The following is a 22,129-nucleotide window of genomic DNA, read 5'->3' on the forward strand; positions in this document are numbered from 1 at the left end:
TATTTATCTAAGAAATATTAAGAAAAATATAAACAATATCTAAGAAATGTAAAAGCCAGAGGCTTGTACTCGTGTCCAGTTTCTGGCTTTCAGCATTGCTTGATGTGGTAGACACATGCAGACTGCCTAGAGTAGGAATCTGCCCAGGCAATTGCTTGGAGAAGAAAAGGAGGAGTACATAGATTAAGAAAGTACATAAGAGAGTACATAGATTAAGAAAGCTCCCTTCCACTTTTTTTTTTTTAATTAAGCATATCCTGTCAGCTGGTCAAGAAATTAATTCCGTTCCATCAGATTATGAAACAAATGTTATATGCTATGCACATTAGAGATTCTTTGTTATTTTCCCAAATCTGTTGCCAAAGACTTTCCAAGTAGAACAATGCTTTTGTTTGTACTGATGAAGGTGAAACTGCATAGAAAAGTATTCTCCAATGGCACAGGTGCCATTTCAATAGTGTCTGTAATCAAACCATGTCCTTCAGGCTTACGCTGTACTGCTGACTTTTATTCTAATGCTGTTTGGCGTTACTGGTGTTCCTCAGCCTTCTGCAGTATTAATTATTGCAGGTTGGGTTTTAACATTGATAAAGAGAAACAGTAACCCCTCTGCCTCCAATTGGTCTTGTGGACTTCAAGGAAGCAAAGTATGGTACTATTTAAGCTTCTTTTTTTTTTTTTTTTTTTTTTTTTAAAAAAAAAAAAAGTCTTCATGGTCTGGCCTGAAATTCTGAACTCTATAGGACTTTCTTAGCCTGTTCTGAAAAAATTCTATTAAAAATGAAGTTGTGTTTTAATCTGGGCAAGACTGTTGCTAAAATCATTTGGAAATAAGAAGTTAATATTTCATTAAAGCTGTAGTTTGAAAAGGAAGGTCAACTATTTTTGTCTGTTGTAATTTTCTTTTCTTAGTCTTGTGACTTGCAAGGTGACTAGTATGTCCTGAGGTAATTTTTACCTCTTTTTAGTTATTGTAAAATTCATTGATTAGCATGGAATAAGGATTCTGAATCCTCTCCTTTACTTACTTTACAGTTTATTAAATTCACTAGAGATTGAGTGGTCAAAACCAATTAGGATCTGGAACTGGAACTACATGTTCAAAAGGGATCAGTGCTTTAAGTTGAAGATCTATTCAAAAGAATCATGCCTGAGCTCTTGGATGATGAACATACATGGAAATCTTATTCTTACATGGAAGGATTGTATGGATTACTCCGTGCATGTGAAGTGTAATGGTTTAATTATGATGTACTTCCAGAAGTGCCTTCAAAATATTAGACTGCTTTTAATAACTTTAATTATAACCACACGAATCTTTATTTGTTAAAGAGCAAAGCAAAAAGTTCAGTGTTCTTGATAGGTGATTCTATGGCACTGTGTTTCTCTCTTCGGCTTTCATCTCTGCTTTTTTCTCCTCAGTGATTTGCCACCAGAATCTACAGGATGTAGTTCTAAACAAGAAATTCCCATGACTGAAAACTAAAGTAGCATTAATAGATACCATGAAGTGAATGGCTACCGGAGAGTACCTTATTAAATATTGTGACTGGCAGCCAGTTACGCACATGGAAGGATATGCATCTACTGCAGTGTCACATAGGTGGGTGAACTCGACCCTGCAGTTTTCTTAGGGTTTTGGATGCTGCTGCAATGTTGTTAATACTTGTTTAAAATGTCTAGTAGTTTAGGGCCAAGAAAAGTACCTTAAAGCATACTTTTGCCATGAGGTCGTATGTTACTCAAATGGATGTTCTTAATATGTTGGCAGATCATATCAATACATTTTACTGACACTTTCTAAACATACACTTGAAATGGCAGCTTAATCTCAAGGGCACTGAACTTTGACAGAAAATCATAATTTTATATTTCCTGGTAGTTTAGCCATGAAACAGTGACTTCCTGGAGAGAGCTCGTCAAGGTCTGCCTCTCATGAAGGCTTGCATCCCCGTACTTTGCTTTATGTATTATAAATTTATGTTTATGTTTATTATTCGTTGCAGAGGACCACATATAAAACAAAGTACATACTTAGAAATATTGGTGCTTTAGAAAGAAATATGCAGGAATTGAAATAATAAGCACTATGGCTTAATGCCCTAATACTTCTGGTATTTTTAAAGCTTAAATGAGGTAGAATTTTTTGAGTCCTAAATTTGACTAATTTAGTATTTTTGACATCTTAATGTTGCAGATGTACTGTGTGCTTTCCTCCATGCAACTGAAATAAGTTTATATTCAAACTTTTATGTATTATGTCAGGCCTTGCAACATTAACAATTAACTAGAATTTCATTTATTATTCAAGTCAATTAATGTGCCAAAGAATTAAAATCTTTTTTGCCTTTTTCTGGCTTGTATCACTCAGTTTTCAGAAATGTATTTCTTGCCATTAGCAAGCACTTGCATAGTTTAATAGCCTTAGTAAGAGCTATAATAGAACTAATTTTAAGTCCGTGTTAACATTGGAATATGGACTATGCAGTGTGCTGTTTCCCATGCACTGCACCCTTACTTCCTCATACTGTCTTGTGATGATATATCAGAATTATGAGAAATATTGGAAGATCTTAATAATATTAAACTAAATTTCATAGCTAAGCTCCCCTGCTGTTTCCAGTGAAGATATACTTTTCACCTAGGATCTGTCCTGTCCTGAGTGAAGCCCAAATTCAGCAAGCATTTAATCAAGTGCTCAAGGTCCAATTGAATTCAGATGAGGGTAACTGCGTTAAAGGAGAGTGTCAAATCATAGCCTTAAAATGATGCAGCTTAGGAACAATCCTTTTTAAGTTCAAGGAGACAGAACAGCATAACAAAGTTCAGAGGGAGTTTCCATTCAAGGCATTTTTTGCTCTGTTCTTTTGATTGCTTCACAGCTAGTATGATGGATAGCCCAAGCAGCTGGTCTACAGGAGTGCACTGACCTTTTGCACTACTGTGGAGGTCACAGGACTAGCAGCCAAAGTTGGGAATCTTAAGAAAATACATAAAAGCTATCCATTGGAATTCTGAATCTGAGGTCTCATTTACAAGTGAAAAATAACATTTATACATATAGCAAAATGTTTGCCAGCTCCCTATGGAGATAAGTTGTGGTTGTATGGCTGACTTAAAAGGTACCGTGCTAGCTTTCCACTCTAAGGCTGTGGACCATCTTCAGATGTGCCACAAAATGTTACCATCTTTCAGGTCTTCTTTTCATTAATGAATTTTGATAAATCCTTTCTCCTGAAGTTACTTAACTGACCATTTGAGATTTTGCTACAAAATAAATAGGGTTTCTTTCTTCTGCAGCATCAAAAGATGACTCCCAGAAATGTTTAGATGCCTCATGGTTTTTAGAGTGGAAGCATGATGTTTGGGCAGCAGAAGGTGGCAATGGCATTAGGTATACACATGCTGATGTATTTTTCTTATATAATGTTACAGTAAGTATGCTTTTAATTGGTGCTAGTTGGGGAAAACAGTCTAAATGAATATACTAGTATTTATAACATAAAATATGCATTTTATAACCAAACTTTCTGATCATTATAGTGGGCAAGTCTTTTAAAATTCCAGTGATGGAAAGGTTTGTGGAAGAGGAAAAATAAAGCACATGTCTGGCAGCTTCAGCAGCGAGGCCATTATTGTGAGCACAGCAGGGTTGTGTGTTCAGTTAATAGTTGATTTTTTGTTGTTATGTAGAGCCACTGTATTCCTGAATAGGAGCCCTTCCTGTAAGGTTCAGCAGATTAAGCATCTCATACCTTTGATTACTTCTTAACTTCTCTTACAAGGAAGTTCTCTGGTAGTTGAGTGTACAAGTTTGAAGTCCCATTTTGAAACTTAAGTATTTTGGACACTAAATCACCTTGTAATGTCACTTGGATGCAGGCCTCAGAACTGATTATAATTTTCTTGAACTATTTTCTTTTAGTGTTACTTTGTTTTCTTTGGGGCAGAGGGTTTGGGTTTGGTGTTGGGGTTTTTTTTCCTTCTTCTTAATTTTATTGCTTTCCTTTAGTATCCTGTTAGAATTTCATCCATTTTTTTCTGTTCAGTACATTGGCTGGTGGGTATGGCTGGAAAAGACAGATAAGCTCAAAGTCAAGTGAGAGTCAAGCATTTAATGCTTGAGACTTTACCTAATTTTCTTCCACCTTTATCAGTTCATTTTAAAAGATGCTACTTTTCTCTGTGAATCTGGGTTCACTCATGTACTCATCTTGCTATGGTCACACCACCACAGCTACTGCTGTAGATTGGCAAATAGATGATTGCTATTGGAGGGATGCTACTGATATACTGAAATATTAAGTTTCTTATAATTTTGCACTGAACTTTAGATTTTCTCATATGCTGACACTGCTAACCTGCTCTTGGATTGTAAATGATTAGTGATGGCAGTTAGCAAAAACAGTTAACCCAGGTCATGCCATTTCCACACTTCCAGGAAAATACTTTTTTTCCTTGATAGAGCCAAACTTGTTTTGCTTCTATCTGTGTGTGATTGTATTATCACTGATTCTTGTATTATCACTCAAAGTGTATGGTATTAACAAATAGGCCAGTGTCTGTGGGGATGTTGTGTAGATTTGCAACATTTATTTCTGAAAGGGTAAAATCAATTTATAGATTAAAGTCCTGAATGGTTTTAATGCAAGTTCAAACGATACAGCAGAATTTTTGGCCCAATGACAGACAATTGGAATTTCCACAAACAGCTAACTTGACTGCTGGAATGATGGATATAATTAACCTCATCATTTTCAGCCTGGAAAACTAGCTATTGTGTGATGAGGGCACAAAGCTATAGCTCTTTAAGCATAGCATGGATTGCATGTTGGGAATGTAATCTATTTAGGCATTTTTGAGGAAAAGGAGTATTGAGCATTTCTGTATTTCATGGCACATATTTATAGGGATTTTTCTATTTACAGAAAGGTTCTGTTGCTGTAAATGTAAAAGCTGCCTGTGACTTTCTAGACTCTTTTCATTCTTTTCCTCCAGGGGCACTTGAAACTTCCATCGTGCTTAAAGCAAACTAAGAAGGTCAAGTTGCCATAGCTTCCAAGCATTATGTCTTTCCTTCAGTAAACACTTTCTCCTCTCTGGAATGTCAAAAAGTCTATCTGCTGAATTCCTCTGCTTTCACCTTAGGAGTATTAACCTGTCATGTAGTTTCTCTTCCTTGTTTCTAAGCTGTGATGCATTAAGGGTGCTGTGTTTCTTCCCCCAACACCCCTAGAAGCATGCAGCAGAGAACTGAATGTGGAAAAGCTCAAAAGAAGGTGGCAATACTGATTTCCGTGAAAGCATCTGTCAGTTGTACCTTTAGATAATTAAAGCAGAGGATCATAATGGAAACAGTGGTGAGAGTATTATCCCAGCTTCAGATCTTTCTCATGGTCTTCATCTTACTTGCCAGTACTGATGAAAATGCCTTTCAGACACAGTTGTTTCAGGAGAAAGGAGCATGAAGAGGCATTTTGGGGATCAGGTGAGGGGGTAGGCCAGAGTTCCTCAGGTCTGGTATCACTTTTGTGATATTTGGAATAAATCAAATTAAGCATCTATCCAGGTCAGAAGCTCAAGGTATGATTGCTTCTCCATTTGTATATTTATCTATCTGTGACTTTTTATTCCCTGTCACTGTTTCACTCTGTTCACAACTAAAGATAAAAGAAGCCATCAAAAATGTCAATATTGTTTTCCTGTCGTGAAGGATTTTAAGTGAGCTAACACTGTGGGTGTTTATAGAACATATAGAAGCATAAGTCCTGATTTGTACTGCAATAAAATTAGTCTACAAGTTTACATGCACTAGTAAATCAGTTGTACAACATTGTGGGATAGTGCCTCTCTCCTTAGGTGTGGAGAAAATGTTTCCTTTCTTCTGCCTCATTCTACTTCTTTGGGGTAGGATAGCATTCTTACTTGACTACTTGCAATATCCAGAAGCTGGTTACTAAGCAAGCAATTCTGTGAGCTGACAAGCTGACCAAATCTAGTTTTTCTGCAGTATTATAAGGTGCATATGCTTTAGGAGACATAATACAATGTCCTTTGATCTTTAATTCGGGAGGGAAAGTGATTTGTAGCAGTACTGCTGTGATGAAAGTAAATAGGGAAAAGAAAAAAAAAAAGAAAAAGAAAAAGAGGGGTAATACATATTGCTCTTGAAAATGCTCTGTCAGATGAAGCTATCAAAATAGTGTCCAGCCAGCCCAAACAAGAGAAGCCATTATGAGTAAATATTGTAAATATTGTAGGAAAGTAATTTCAAGTTTATTTAAAAAAAAGTACAGTATTTTATAGAGAAAGATTTATTTAATTTAGGTTTGATAACAGCAAAGCAGAGCAATAGTCTAGGCTTGGCAATTTTTCAGAAGCTGGGTTTTACAACGTATCAGAGAGCTTTTAGTATTTTTCTTTTAATATTTGGATACTAAATTATTTTAAACTCTGCTGCCTTGAATCTGCTGTTACAAGAAAAGTGGAATAGTGATGTAGTGAGCCCTCAGACCAACTGTATAAAACTCCACCTAGAAAACAAGTTTTACTGGTATTGTGGCACTCAGTTTCTAGAACATACCTGCCTTCTATCTTTTTTTCCCCTTTCATTAAAATGAAAACTTACCCAGAATTGGCCAATAAAAAGGAAGGTCCTCTATTGCAATAAGAACAAACCATTTGCTTTCAGCGGTGGTGTGCAACTGATGTGTTGTCCTAAGCCCCTGTTTGCAACTCATGTTTGGTTTTGCCTAAATCTGCCTGTTATGTAAAATAAGGCAGATGTCCACCCCCACCTTGACTGCAGCACGGTGTAAGGGTGATTTAGTCTCAAATCCTTTGAGGGCGCTTTAAGGGATGCTACCTATTCTCTTGCCAGTGCCACCACCACCACCAAGTGACTTGGCCTGGGCAGCTGAAAAGCCATGGTTCAGCTCTGCTTATACTTGCATGTATGCTTAAACCAAGAATAGGTTAAATTTGGCATTGAGACCTTGATGACCTTGAGATGGCCAGTGTGTTAGAGCTGCAGGCAATGAGTGTGCAGCGGTGGATATCTTTTGGAACATGCTGCTGGATGATGGGTTTTGCTTTCAATGATGCAGTACTACAGGACTTGGGCAAACCTGAATGTGGAATTGAGAGGGTGAGGACAGCACACAGGACTGTACTGGTTTCCTAATGGTATTTTAGAGTGATAAAAAGTGAGGATGAGATATTCCAAGCAAAATAAGCTGTGAAAATTATGTTTTCTCTCCTACTTTGTAGTGTCTCATCAAACCACAAGAATAAGAGAAAATCTTTCATTGTGTTAGAGTACATTCATTGTACTTTTCTAGTCTTCAAGTAAGAGCACTAATGACATATTTTTCTCTTGCTAAGCCTGAAGTACATGTGAAAAGAACTACAAAAATTTGTTCGATTTGTAGTATTGGGTGACATCCTTTCCCCATCGCACATGTGTACTTACTCATTCCCTGGCTGTCATGTTGCTATATTGGGACTTCATGTTAATGATCCGGCACATCGGAAGCTCGTTATGAACCATCTGAGGAGCCCTGATGAATCTTCTGCATTCCAGTGGTTCACATCTCTTGGGTCACACACTTGTTTTAAATGTAGCATATACTTTTTCCAGTTTCTTACACAGTACCTATCATCTTTTTCCTGTTCAACCATAGCTATTCTGAAAGAAACCAATACCTCATTGCAGGATGCAATAACATTGCTTTTTCTGAGCAGTTAACCTTTCCTCTTGAAGCATCTTGACGTCTGGTTTGTATTTCTACTGCAATCATACCCTTTGCCAAGAGCTTAAAGGCCTTTCCTGCAATAATTCTGGTGCTGTATCCTAAATGACTTTTGATTCATTGTGTGCTTTTGTGCTTTGGTACACTGCCCATAATTTAAATTAGTTTTACAGACTCTAATCTCCCAGAAGAGCCACGTAAGTGTGATAGAAGCCTTGCTTATTTAGCTGTACAGCTAACCTGTTTTCCTTAGTATCAGACTACCCTGTATTGTATATGATCTTTCTCGTACAATAAAACCGCATTCTCACACAGGAGCTAGAAGACAGTATTTCTTTGACAAGAAGTCAAGGAGCTGGTTAAAAATTATGCCATTGTTTCCTTCAGGAAGCACCAACCATACTTTGCCTTGCAGTTGGAACAAATACGTGTTAACAGGAAGCACCATCTGATAGACCTAAGCTAACACAAACAGAGCATTCGTACTTTGTCTGTTGAAAGTTTTTTGATGGCAAGTGACAACTGAGAATAGTGACCTGTCTACTAGCTTGACCTGTGTAGGGCATAACAGAGAGGAAGTGTGCATTGTACAGGAAACTGTCGTAGCCAGTTCCTGGAGGGAGTCATGCTTCTCTGCATGAATGCAAGTATACTTCCCCTTCTGCTGGGCATCCTTGTGCTGCGGAGAGGCTGGAAGATGGGAAGGGGCTGTACCCCTCCTTCCTTCCCCTGCCTTAAAAGCAAAACAGGATTTGTCTTATCTTTCTTAGAGAAAAACCATGCAAAGAGCCTGTGTGGCCAAAGATTTAAACCCTCACCTTTCTTCTGTTGTTATCAGGACTAAAGTACTATTTTATTTTTTTTTTAATTGTTTCATCTTCAGCTATAGTTTGTGTAAGTTGCTGGTCTCCTCTAACTCCTCACTACACTGATTTTTTTTTTTTTTTTTTTAATACTTTGCCCTCTTTAATGGATCTAGACACAAATTATGTATTTTTGGAATTTAAATGATTGTCTCCTAAGAAAGTTAGCTGAACTGGTTAAGCATCACAGCTAATGCAGTTATTATGCAATTTTCATTCAAGGATTAGAGAGTTCACAGCCATACTCTGGAAGAAAAATACATGTGTTAATAAAAATTTTAAAGTTGGCCAAAGATATGGGCAAAGACGGACTGAAGTACAGGGCTCCTTCATTCTAATCATGTATCTTCACCGGACCATTCTCTTAAAAACAAACAGGTTTTTTTTAATGGAGGAAGTGATGGAGGACTTCTGACATCCACCAGTTGTATAATTGAATGCTCATTTAGTCTTCTATTAGCAGATTGGCACTGTGCTCCAGTAGTTTATAGTCATGACAGAATTAGTGTCTTTCCAGTGTTCAGTTCGGACTTGCTAAAAAGTTCAGTGTAACACCTACGCATACAGGATATTTATGTGTGTGAATTTCTTTAAGGATGAAAGTTTTCTCTGCACGGTGAAATCCTGTTTCTTTTTTAAAAAACAACCCTCTCTGAGCTTCTCACTTTTAAAAGCACCAGTTGGTATTTTTACTTGACGCTATACCTTGATGATGATCCCATAAAATAAATTGCCACCCTGTATTAGCTTCCTGATGCTGCTGTTTATTATCTAGAGTCCTTTCCTCTCTTTTATTGCCAGCTGTCTTCCATTTGACCAGTTCTACCTATTCCCTTTCTAACTTCTACCTTTTATTAGATTGTTTTTTTCCTTAAGCAATCCCAAAATGCCTTGAATGAAAGAACAAGAAAGACCTGGTGCCTAGCCACAGTAAGAAATTACTTGATATGTATTAGTACAAATGTTTACCTAGTTGCACCGTGGAAATGACTGGGCAGACTGTGCGATACTGCATGGGGAGGTTAGGGATTTATGTTGACTTGTAGTAATATAAACCTGCTCAGGTTTTTTGTCAGGATTTTCCCCATGAAAATTAAGGAAGGAATGACTTCTCTGGCCTGGAATGGGACAGAATATATGACAAAGTGAAAGAGTGATCCCCTGTCTTCAGTGTGTGTCTTACCTAAAGTTGTCTATCTAAATCCTCATTGCAATAAGTCTTTGTTGCCTGGAAAGCTATGTGAAAATGTCTTTTTGTGATACCATTGACCTTTGTGTTCACAATCTGAAAATGAAGTGTCAGTATGTGTAAGCCATGGAGATGAAAGATGAAATAATACTGCTGTCGTATGTTTTAATGAACTAACATGAACTGGATATGCAGCAGCATTATAGTTTGCAAATTACGATGATCAAGATAAGAATCTGCCCATATTTAATCTGTACGCTCATGTCATTCATTCTCAGTGTCATCCTTCCAGTTCCTCTAAAGCTGTACGCTTAGAGGATGTTAAACTTTGTTTGTATTACTTTGTTTACCTGTATAGGTTTCAACCTATTGGGGTTAAAAGCTAAATGGCAAAAAAGTTATTTACTCTGTAAAAAACAACCAACCAACCAAAATGCCACAAAACAAAAAAGCAAACCCACCCCCTGAGTTACAGGGTTGGTGAGGAAGTTGCATGGTTGGTGATTGATCATGCGTGTGACTGAACAAAGCTGTACATTCAAAGAAAGACAATCCAGTTGCCCCAAAGTAAGGTACAAACAGAGGTTCAAGAGGAAGGCTTAGGTAGAATGTTAGCAAAGACATAGAAGGACCCAAAAGACATTTTTTTATTTACAGAATATTTCTTTTTTAGTTTCAGTAATTTTCTCAAGTAGACAGAGAGGATGAACTACAACTAGTCATTGACCTCCTGCCAAAAAAAAGAGCACAGATCCAGCAGCTGTAAGCTAAAATAGTATTCCCTGTATGGAAGAACACTGATAGTTGGATACCTACAAGACTGATAGCTGTAATGAATAAAAGTTGTTTGGAATCAAAGAGCAGATTTAAGCTAGCTCTTACGTGACATTGAACAAAGAAAAACTGGCTGTCTTCCTGGAGGGTTAGAACTCAAGTTGGGTTTATGTAAATTGAGCTGAACTTTGCATCTCCCTTGTCATCTATTAAATGCTTTTGAGGTTTCAGCTTGATTTAGGGCCTAATGCCAACCTTTTCCAGGTTCATGGAAAGGCTCCCACTGAGAGTATGTAAGAAACACTGCAAGAATGAATAAAATCTACCCACGTTTTAATACTGGTTTTGATGGTCATGGCTGCATGTGCATGAGACTGTATTAATCTGGTGAGTAAGTACTTCCAGCTTGTCTCATGCACTTTTTTTTTTAAATGTTCCTGGTCGTATCAGTGGACTTATTTTATAAACCTTAATCAGTTCTCCTACCTGTGACATTTACTAAATGAGCATTGTTATCTCTCACTAAGTGGTTAATTGTTCCTTTGATCATTTCACACATTGTTTCAAGCCACAAAAAAGACATGCTAATGTTCTAAAACCATAGTTAAATACAGGAGAAAAAAAAAAAAAGCAGTAGCTCAGGGCTGGAGGCTGTGAAGTACTGATAGCTACCTGTAATGTGTCAAGTTTCTGTAGCTGCCACTGAGGTCAGTGAAAAAGCCCTAAGTCTGGAACTGTTCTGAAAGTCAAAATACATCCTCGAATAGTCAGAAACCATTAAATCCACCTTTAGTCCTTAATATAGTCCCTATATATTTCCTATATATTGCTAAATATAGGGCATATACTAGCTGGTCATGTTTACCTGTCAGCTGTGTGATTCTTTCCTGGAAATGCTCTGAGTTCTCAAACCTGCTTGAGACAAAAAAGTATCTAAATCATCTGGATGACTTCATGGAGTAAGCCAAATTTTATTATTTATTACATGTTTGCCCACATACACACATCTGTGCACACATTGTCTCATGTAACTCTATATACACCTGTGTCTATGTATGTGCTTTTCTCTTTAATGGGTAGTATAGCATAGAGAGACGTCCCAAGTCTATATACAGGCTTGGATGTATGTGAGCTCAAAGTGTTACTGGAGGGTTGCATGCTGACTTTTCGTGCACACTGAGATAGCTCCACTTCTGGCTATGACTTCACCAGGTAGGCAGTGCCTGTAAAAACAGAGTTGAAGAGGCAACCACAGAAACTGGCTTCTAGTAAAACAGTGCTGGCTGTCTGAGAGGAAACGGGTCGCCTTGTAATAGTCTACTGAAAACGAAGTCCGTGAAAGAAAACCTCTGCTGCTTTGTAAGCATTCCTGTCCACACTGCTTTAACACTTGCAAAATTCTTGGTGTTAAAAGAAACATAGCACTGTTCGATACAAGTTAACCATAAAGCTAAGTATTTTTGAGAGCATTTACTGATGCAGTATCTGGGATTTATCTACATGCAGGCAGATGCTACTTTGTAACCTGGGACAGGCAATATGAAAGATTTCACACACTATCGCCTCGTCTCTAATGCTTTCTTGGCCCCACAATCTGAGAGTTAGATCAGAGCTGATGAAAGCTGAACTCCTCATGGCTCTGCTTCCTCTCTTGAAGATGGTCACATGTGTGCATAGAGGGTAAACAAGCAACGGGTTGCAGGAGATAAAAGATTGGTGGTTTCCAAGAGACTAAGCCTTTTCTGACTGCTAGAATTAAAGAAATTTAAGTGTTTTGCTCTCTGTTCCTCCTTTAGAGGAAAAAGGTATTATACTGGAGTTGTTAAGGCAGATACAATAGTGGATGTTTGGTCTGCTACCCCATATGCAACTGGTGAAATCAGCATGGGACTGTATGCTTAGCAGTGTTCCAGAGTGGCCGATGCTACTAGTTAAACCATTCATCTGTCTTGGATCTTAAAGTCCCTGAGTGATATTATATGGGAACTAAGGTATTTTTAATTTTTTACTGAGACAGAGGAGCAAGGCTGACTAAGTAACGTGCTTTTTCACCTGTTATGTTAAAGCAAAGCAGCTTGGCTACAACCCAGTGAAGAGTAAATGATGGTTCTGTGGAGTCGAGTAAGTGTTTTGGGATTAGCATGTACAGTGGATAGCCCATATTCAGTTTGCCTGATTTAAATGTCCATGTTTAGAGCCTTCATCTGTTCAACAGTTGAACTAACTAAACGTTTTGCACAGTAACTTGTTTCACATGGGATATAAATTGCTTCCTGAAGGTGTCCAGTGTCTTTCCATTAACAGAGCTTTGACATGCAGGTGAGACTTAGTTTGTCTGAAACAAAGCTCTCAACTTAGCTATCTGAAATTATGTGGTTGATTAGGGTAGGGCTGATACATCTGGCCACTAGTAATTTGTCTAATGCTTCTTATTGTAACATTGGTTTCAGTTGCTCATTAGTTTGATATTAACTGGTTGGATGAACAGTTTACATGCTTAGCATCTGTATCAAGGTGAGTACTTTTTTTGGAAAATATAGTAATAGTGATGACAGTAAAGCGGTATTAAGAGTGATAAGGTTATTTTGGGCATGTGAAAATTGTAGCGTTTGCTTCAAAAAAATAAACCAATTTGTGGGCTTTGACATTTTATCTTCCATTGTCAGGGTTGCACCTTTGATTTTTTCCCTATGAAAATTCACACAAGTTCAGTTACGCTCTAAATACTTGGGGAAAAAAACCACAGCTCTCACATGACTAGTGGAAGCTTTCTGAGGCTTGACAGTTAAATTTCCCCAGGATGATTTTTGCATAGAGCAAATTCAAGTTTGAGGCAGAGTCTGTCCTTGCAACTGTTGTTTGTAACTATTTATCTACTGGGAACTTGTCTGCTGTCAACAAGTGAAAGTAGGCAGTAACTGAGAAACTGTGCTCCACTTATCGCTGAAGAGAGGGGAGGTAGCTGTCAAAAAAAAAAAGAAAAAAAAGTGGCAAACTTTTCCTGTTTTCCATTTTCCTGGTGCCTAACTCCCTTCTTACGCTTCAGAAGTGGAGGAGGAAGCCACTAGTACTGAAACAAAAACAGAGTAAGAGCCGAGTGTTGGAAGGAAATGAACAGCAGGCTGATGCCAGAGGAGGACCGGGGGCAGGGGTGGGGGGTGTTGTCTCTTAATTTTGCACTGTCTGTTCCTTATGTGCGATTGATCTATCTCAGAAGCAAAATAGTGATGCCAGTGTGACAGAGTTAGTAGTTTAACTGTGGTGCTCCACTGGCATGGCTGTACTAGTGGGGCTTGTGGGCACCTTCTCCCTTATGCCCAAGAAAGATGAGCAGGAACAATATCTCACTGAACATCTTTGTTTTGCTTGGGATAATGTGTATGTGTGGGTGTGAAGGTGTCTCATGCTTCAGCCTGCAAGGAGCACAACAATAAATTTCAAGAGTTTTTCTGGGGGTGAAAAAAAAATTAGTAAACTGAAATGGATCCACATGCATAAAACCCATAAAAGTAGGTAGTGTGGTGACTGGCACTTGATGCAGTTCTTATGTCAGCCTTCAAATTCTCTAATGGTAACAAGTAAAGAGATTTGGCAAATGATTTACCCTAAGTTTATCCTCCTGTCACTTAAGTACACAAACTTTCACCTTTAATCCTTATTAGGGTCTCTTTTGTTGTGTTTGTTTAGGAAAAGTACAGAAATGGATAGTCTTTGCTTTGGTGCCCTCTTGTGTCATGCACTGGCTGAGTTATGCTTTTAAGAAGTCTACTACTATTAAGGGATATAATAAGTATAAATTGTTACTGCTCAAGATGTATTCAGACAGCTTACGCCATCCCATGCAACTCATTGTTTGCTTCGAACTGGTACTTCTGTGTATATTGGACTTTTTATCCAGAGACCCTCAGCTACCTCTGTGTAACTGAACCCATTTATGTTCATGTTGTCATGTGTATTGGTCTTAAGCAACCGTGGGAATATTGCAGATAGAAGGGCTGGACACTTGGGGAACATTTATGTTATGTTTCAAATGACTGGCTCATCTTTGCATTCCCCTGCCTTGTTAGCACACCTTACTTCTATTTAAGAATGGCCAAAGTTAGAGATACAAGGTAAAATGAGAAGATTTTGGAGATAAATCAGAAACACCCACATACTTATACTTTGCCTAGGTAAAAGTATATTCTCATATGTGTGTTGATGTGTGATAATCTCTATCCTATTAACTTCAATTCATTATCACTTACTAATTTGATTTTTGTACCTAATTACCTACAGACTTCCTCTCCATGATTTTGTAATGTGTTTACAATATAATTTGTGTATGTGTGAATTGGACTCACATGCATCATATTTTGAAGCAATCATTGGACAGTCTAACTTATAATGTCAACCTTGACACATTTTTTTTACTTGAGTGCTTGGCCTTTTGAAAGATTCACCCAATGGAGTTCTTACTCAGGTGAAAAAAAAGATAAAGGCCTGGGTGACTTCAGCTGAGCCATGCCAATTTGCAGCCAGTGATGTTGTGTTTTAATATTTCTCCTCTTGAGTTCAGTTTTATTCATTATGCCAATTCTTTTTTGTTTTTTTTTCTGAGAAAAAAAAATGGATTAATGGTTTTAGAGATCTGTAATGGGGGAGATTATTTAGTTACTGGATTTTTCAGCAAGTTTCTGTCAAGTGCAAAGGGTTGGTGTTGCTTGTCTCAACAGGATTGTGAAAAATATCCCTAACAACTAGCTCTGTTTTTAATAAGTGAATGTTTTCAGTCTTATTCATTGCTCATGTCATGTTTTAAAAAGAAACACACAGTTTGGGGACTGGAAGCTGCCTATGCCTAGTGTGTAGTGGATAGCATCCAGTTTGGGTCTCAAATGTTTTGCTTCCCAAATGTTCCTCTAAAGCAAGCAGCAGTCCTGCAGTGTGGTGGGCACAGCTGAAGCTGCTCAGGGAAGGGGTTTGAAGGCCGAGGCTGCAGGTCTGGGCAGCCTTGCTCCCCATCTGGGGGAAAAAGCTTTCTGGGGGCTACAGGCAGTTAGGCTGAGTTTGCTGCAACTCCCTGGCTGTCCTGAGTCTTACTTTGGGAACCAGGACCCCCTCCCTAAGGACTCAGTTGGGCAGGAGGGACCAGGGAACAAACCCTTATATTCCCACTCTCTGATAGTTTTTTCTGAAATTTTGTTCTATTTAAAAATGGAATTGGTCCTAGGTTGTGTTTCAGATGTCAGATTTCATTTATCTGGGGCCTTTTGGGGATTGGTTATAAAAGACAGTGTGGGCAGAGCCTGTTGAGCTCTGTCTTAATTGGGATTTCTCTTTGCAATTTGTTAGAATTTGGAACAGCAAAAAGGCAAATATTTGAATTATGTTGCGAGGGTTGTGTGTGGGGTGGTTGTGTGGTGGTGATTCAGCTGTAGAAGCCCTTACAATGGGAAAGAACAAGAAATGTTGTTTTCCTGAGGGGCTGGGAAGCAGCAATTCTTATAGGTAGGCTAAAGCTAATATTATTGTGCAGGTTCATTTGATAATGTCCAACCCAAAACCTCAGTGTCTGAAGAGAAATGAACTATCCAATATGAAGCAGGATCACTCAAAAGTTACCAGCTGTGTGTTAAGATAATCCAATGCCAATAACATTTCTGTGTGTACAGGTAATTTGTAATGGCATAATTATCTGTCTTCCCTCTAGGTTCTTACTAGACTACATTACATTTTTTTTTTTTTATTTACAGCTTCCTTATTGTGCTGATATGCCTTATTTTCAGCGTGCTTTCTACAATTGAACAGTATGCAGCTCTTGCTACAGGGACGTTATTTTGGATGGTATGTATGTGGACATTAATGTGATTGATGCATTTTTGTTCTTAATGTGCAAATTCTGATCTCCTGAGCTAATACCATATCAAGCACAATGTTCCTTGTAGTTTAATTGACAAGAGGCTCTTCAGCTTTTCTGCTTTTCCCTAATGAGTCTGTAAAGCCACAGAAACATCAAAAGTCATGGTCGTGCAAAAACTAAGTCTTGCCCTATATGGCCTATAATGAGGGCATCTATGTTGTGTCCAACACACATGGCTGTTCTAATTAAGCTTGAATCTGTCATATTGCTCAGGTTAATCCATTTTTCAGCCATACTGAAGACCAGACACCTGACCATAGGGGGGCAAAAAGTAAGTGGAAGTCCTTTCTTTTAGTTGGTGCTTTCACAAGTGGAAAACTCATGTATTTTCATTGACTTCAGAGTTAAGATAACTTTCTCTACCTGTTTTACGCACTTTTCCTTCAGTAGAGAAAACATAGTTACCTTTAGTTTATAGTACGCTAGTGCTGCAACATATATGTTCCATGTATGTTCGAAGAGTATTACTGTTCAGCCAGCTTAGATTTCATTGAAGAGCCTGAGTTTTGGAGAGGCATGATTTTAAACATACAAAAAAATTTATAAATTTGTTGTACCTCAGTGGTGGGGTACTCCCAGCTAAATCATTGATTTCTCTGTAATTGTAAATAAATGACCATGATTTTACTTGTGAAAACACTGTCACTATATTGAGAAAAAGTTAACTAGCAATTTAAATGTTTGTTCAAAATAGTTGTTGTAGCAGCACACCAATAATATCATTGTTATGTATGATATCATTATTAATGTGAAAAAGTTCACTTAAACCCCCTATCAATTATAATAAATTTTATCTATTTATCTATCCAATATGCTACAGTTTTATACCTAATAGGAATACTGTTAGAATAAGGATATAGTATATTAAATTTAGTGTCAATCACACTGTTTCTGTGTAAGGTACCTTCATGCCTGGTATATTATTTTTAACTAACTTGTAAGATATTTGAACTCCTAGGTGTAACATTATAATTAGTTGCCAGCTAAGAGAGTCTATATATGAAATTCTGCATCCGGTGTTTTTTGTTTTGTGGTTTGGGGTTTTCTTTTTGTACAGATTTTAGTTGTGGTTTTTTCTATCCATAACTAGTAGTTATGGATACTTCTGCCAATTTCTGTGACGAATTTCACTTGTGATAATATCTCACTCATCTTTGAAATATGTCCCAATATTTTACATGTGTGTTGTTTCAGTGGAATGACTTCTAGTGACAACCAGTGATGTTTCTTCCCCCCACCCCCCGTGAAATCATGGAACTAATTTTGTGTGTTCATACTGTATGCAGTATGTATTGTCTGCACGTGTGTAATATGTTCACTGTAATATGTTTGCAATGTTTTCCGGATTACATACAATCTATGTAATATCCAGTATGTACTGGGTGTTCATACTATTCTGTATTATCTTGCTTTCTAAGTAGTATGGATCAGTTTTCCTGTTCCATATAATGAGAAAAACTATGGTTAATTTTTAACATAGAACTCCTGCTGTTATGGTTTCTTGGGAATTCAGCAGCTGTTTGTTTGTTCAGTATTGGCATATTCTGATATTGTTTTCTTAAAGGATTAACTGTGGTTATTTTCAAGAAACTTAAGGGGATTACAGTGTTCATTGGTCCAAAGCAGTAGATAGGCCAATATGCTCTCTGCTCTATCCAGTTTTCGTGGGACTTTCAAAGGAGTTGTGGCACCTTGCAACACAAATATAAATGTCAGAATCTGGTTCCTGTTAGTGTCTACCCAGTAAAATTTCCTATTCTGTTCTTATTTTAAGATTTTACTTTCACTCTACTATATCATTATGAGCTGTCAAAATTAGATGTAACTGAATTCTTAAGGGGGGAGTTAATCACAGATGACTGGTTGAAGAGAAACTGTAAAATGCAAAGAAAGAAGTAAAAGAAAGTGTAACAGCATACAGGGATGAAAAAACACAGTGCAAGCTTCCAACCCAAATGGTGATGTAAGGAGACTTATTAAAGCTTAGGAGAGCACTCTTTCTACTGCTTTGTAGTAGGAATTAATTTATCTTTTGTGTTTGTAGAGGGACTTTTAGTTATACCACAATAATAGTTTTAATTTGGAGCCAGACAATGAAAGTAGATAACTTTGCTCACCTACAATGACAAAGAAGGGCAAACAAGTTGATTTAAAAACTAATACTGAGGGAGAGAGACCTCAAAGGAGCAGTGGTGTAGCAACAACCTGCCACAAGGAGTATGGGAATCTTGAAGAAGGCTTTTCTGCTTGGGCTTAACTGGGACAGTGAGAAGGAGGGAGCCTTTGGCCATGTGTAATTTGAGGTTTATGAGACCTCAAGTTATTCCATGAAACTTGAGTTACACTGCCTGAGTGTGTGTGAGATTAAAATAATTAAAGTAACACTTAGAGACTTCTGAAGATTATAAAATTGAGTCCACCTTTCCCTATCTGCATTCCAAAGGGAAAATTACTGAAGCTCTGTCAAGAGCAGATTGCTTTTTATTTAGACATAAATTCCTATGTAGTGTAGAATTCTCTCTAAATGAATTATGCTTTGTAGTGCATCAAATATAAGACTGAGGTAGGTAGTGATACCAAATGTGCAGTGTCATGCTTTGAAATTTTGCCTATTTGGGATTTGTGGCCTTCTTGTATTTTGGGAGGGGAGGGGGGGGAGGCTTTGATCAGGCACCCATAGGTCTGGAAATGCAAGATATGACTATATCATGCTAAATGTCTGGAAATGAGTAAATGAGTGCTCAGTTAGCATAGGGGTATGCTGAGCTGAACAGCCCCATGAAGCAAGTCCGATTAGATGAGGTTACTGCACAGGCACTGTAAATCTGATTGATCTTGAAAATGAGATGGAATGTACACACACTGTAAAAGCACGTGTGTGTTATCTGCAAACTACTGTTATCACAGAATAGCTTCTACAGACCACTTGTGAGTTGCATGGCATTGAAGATGCATGTTGGGAAAAGTACAGAATCCATTCCTCCTGACTGGTAAAACTATTCAAACAAGACCCTTGAAAACACTGACAATTAAGAGCTATACGGCTTTATTTCCTCCCTGTAGCCAAAGTATTTTACCCTGATCCTGTGAAAGATCTAAGCACCTACACAACTTGAGCAGATAGTCTTTTTGAAACCAGGGAGACTGGTCACATTAAAGTTACAGATGGAAGCTGAGTGTGCCCATTTTCATGAATAAGAATTTCATGCTTCAATAAGATATCCTTACAAGATATTACAATTATATGAAAGTAAGAGCTAAAAAAGTGGTTGAGATTATTTGTATATATTGTTTCCTTTTTATTCTGGAGCTGCTTGTCTTATAACATTACCTCCCACTACCAGAGGAGGAAATAGAAGATGTTGTCAGTAATTTTAAAGCATTTTAAAATGCTTCTATTTTTAATAACAATAAGAAAAATGCAAGCTTAATATTGGAAAAATAAACAAGGGAAAGTTTATATGTGTTCCAAGTGGTATACCACTTTTAGACAAAAAGCTTACAATTAGCTGTTGAATCTGTCTCTGCTTGTCACCACACTTCACAAGGCAAAGAGCCTTGATGAAAGCTATACCTAAATGCAGTTGTAATGGGAGATTAGGAGAGAATTGGCCTTTTGTTAGTTTCCAGAATGCAGTGAAAACTGTTTAAATTTGCATGTGTTTATTTTTTTTTTTCACTAGATGGTGCTGTTGAAGGGGTTTGACTCCAGTTACTCGTTGGCACTTGCCCAGCATGAGCTGGAGTCTGAGCCAAGATTGTGAAAGGATCGTCATTTTGAAGGGTATATGTACACTTGGCCCATTTAAAATAGTGGTGCGGGAGAGCTTTTGCCATGACTCATAAAGAGAATGTGGTATATCTGTGCAAAAATTGATTTTGAGACTACAATATTTAAACTATGGAAAAAAGTAATTCAGAGATGTATGTTCCCAGAGAGGCCATATTTTTCTTTTATTTTCATAAGCAAGGATTTTATGGTGCCAGAACACAGCAGAATGCTGTTATCTCAGCATGATCTAAGAAAATCCAAATGCCTGATCCAAGGGGATTAAATATTCTGCTGAACCAAGGGATATTTAATGTGCCTGAAAAAGCTATTTTCTGGTAGGAATCTCATTTCAATATTGATTCCAACAAAAAAAAAAAAGTTTTGTTTTTATGATGAAAGTATAAGCTATTTCCAGCTTTCTGAGTTCCTCTTCTACTTTAGCATACTTCTTATGGAAGAGATTAAATGATTTTTAAACATTAAAAAGACTACCAATTAAGATAAAAGGTAATAGTTTTGGGTGGTTAACATTTATGTTATTGGCATTGAAATTATTCTTACAATTAAAAGAAAGTGGCACAGAGTCTAGGCCTGTGTGAGATCTAGATTTTATTTCTTTTTTTAATATAATCTTTTGAGTATAGGCCTTGGGTTTTGTTTGCTGGAGTGTTTTGTGGGTCTTGTGAGAAAGAAAGAGAAAAATACCTACAGCTTTTGATTCTGAAGACGGTCTTCAGAGAGAACAAATGGTTCAAATAGTTCACAGTGGTTCCAGCATTTATTTTTTTTCTGATTATCTTCCTTGGTTAAGAAGACCAAGACAGAGACATTGCTGCATTTTCATCCTTTTGAAAAATTAAATGGGGTTAACGTCTGTAAAGGAGGCCTGGTGATAGCTGTACAGACTAATGTAGTCTACAGACTCTCTCTAATGAACAACTGTAGCTGAGACAGTGAAAAATTTGTCTTTGCAGCCTCAGCAATGTCCCCTGGTCTGACCCAGAGTAAGGTCAGCTGGTGTAGAAGACGTGTGTGTGGTAGACTTGTGCTCTTTAATCCTTTTCCTTTGCTGGACCTGCAGATAGACCTGTCCAGAGAATCACTCACTGCAGCATTTTCTTTCTGTCACTCCATTGACAGCTGAAGTCAAGAATCCCAGCTTTCATTTGAAGTCAGCTTCTCTACATTTTAGTTTGTAGTAAAAAGGCCAAATGCGAGTGGTTTGAAGGCTCAGGAAACATGAATAGAAATGAAAATTGCCCTCCCCCCTTTTAATTAGGTGACAGTATAGTTAGTAGCTGAAGCAAGGAGCTTCCTCTGAATCTGAACCCAGGTGTTTCTCACTGTGCTTCAGCCTGTGGTTCTGATGTTTGTAGCTGAGCTGTGCTGGCAGATAATGTGAGTGCTTCTAATCTGCTTCATTGCAAGATCAGCTGCTTTGGGTTGAAATGCTGCTGGTAGTAACTAACATCTTAACTTGTTCCAGCTGTTTGCAAAGCAATCCCTTGTCAACTCCCCTGGTCAGTATAGGAGAATTATGTGTTTAATGCAAATGTGATGTTAAAGGGATTTAATTGATTTGGTTCAGAAGGTTGCACGAACATGCTTTTAGTCCAGTTTAAATTCTGCTTCATGTCCATTCTGAACAGGTCTTAGTGAGCCAAATCAGAGGCTTCTAAAGCGGAAATAAGATTGTCTGTTAGGGACAGCAGAACCAATTTAATGAAATGGGCTTTAAAAAAAAAAAAAGAAAAAAAAAAGACAAGCCTGTTGTTACTGTTTGGTGTAGATGAAGTCTGAGCTGAAGAGGAATGCCAGGAAGGGACGAAGAGGTGATATGGAAGGAAAGTATGCTAAGATCAGTGAGGGAAAGAAGAG

The 22,129-nt window shown here is 37.7% G+C and overlaps 1 protein-coding gene across 6 annotated transcripts in view; it reads left to right on the plus strand.

Annotated features, from left to right (window-relative positions):
• Nucleotides 1–22,129, plus strand: part of KCNQ1 (potassium voltage-gated channel subfamily Q member 1) — a 422,193-nt gene that overhangs the window by 87,116 nt on the left and 312,948 nt on the right. For all 6 annotated transcript variants that reach the window (XR_011328096.1, XM_069803651.1, XM_069803647.1 and 3 more), the window contains one exon: nucleotides 16,313–16,403. Coding sequence is in view for 5 of the 6 variants with exons in the window: in XM_069803651.1 (XP_069659752.1) it covers nucleotides 16,313–16,403 (91 nt within the window). In the remaining variant the exon portion in view is untranslated. The remainder of the gene's footprint in view (nucleotides 1–16,312; nucleotides 16,404–22,129) is intronic.

Source organism: Haliaeetus albicilla, chromosome 16, assembly GCF_947461875.1.
Source record: "Haliaeetus albicilla chromosome 16, bHalAlb1.1, whole genome shotgun sequence".
Classification (NCBI taxonomy): Eukaryota; Metazoa; Chordata; class Aves; order Accipitriformes; family Accipitridae; genus Haliaeetus; species Haliaeetus albicilla.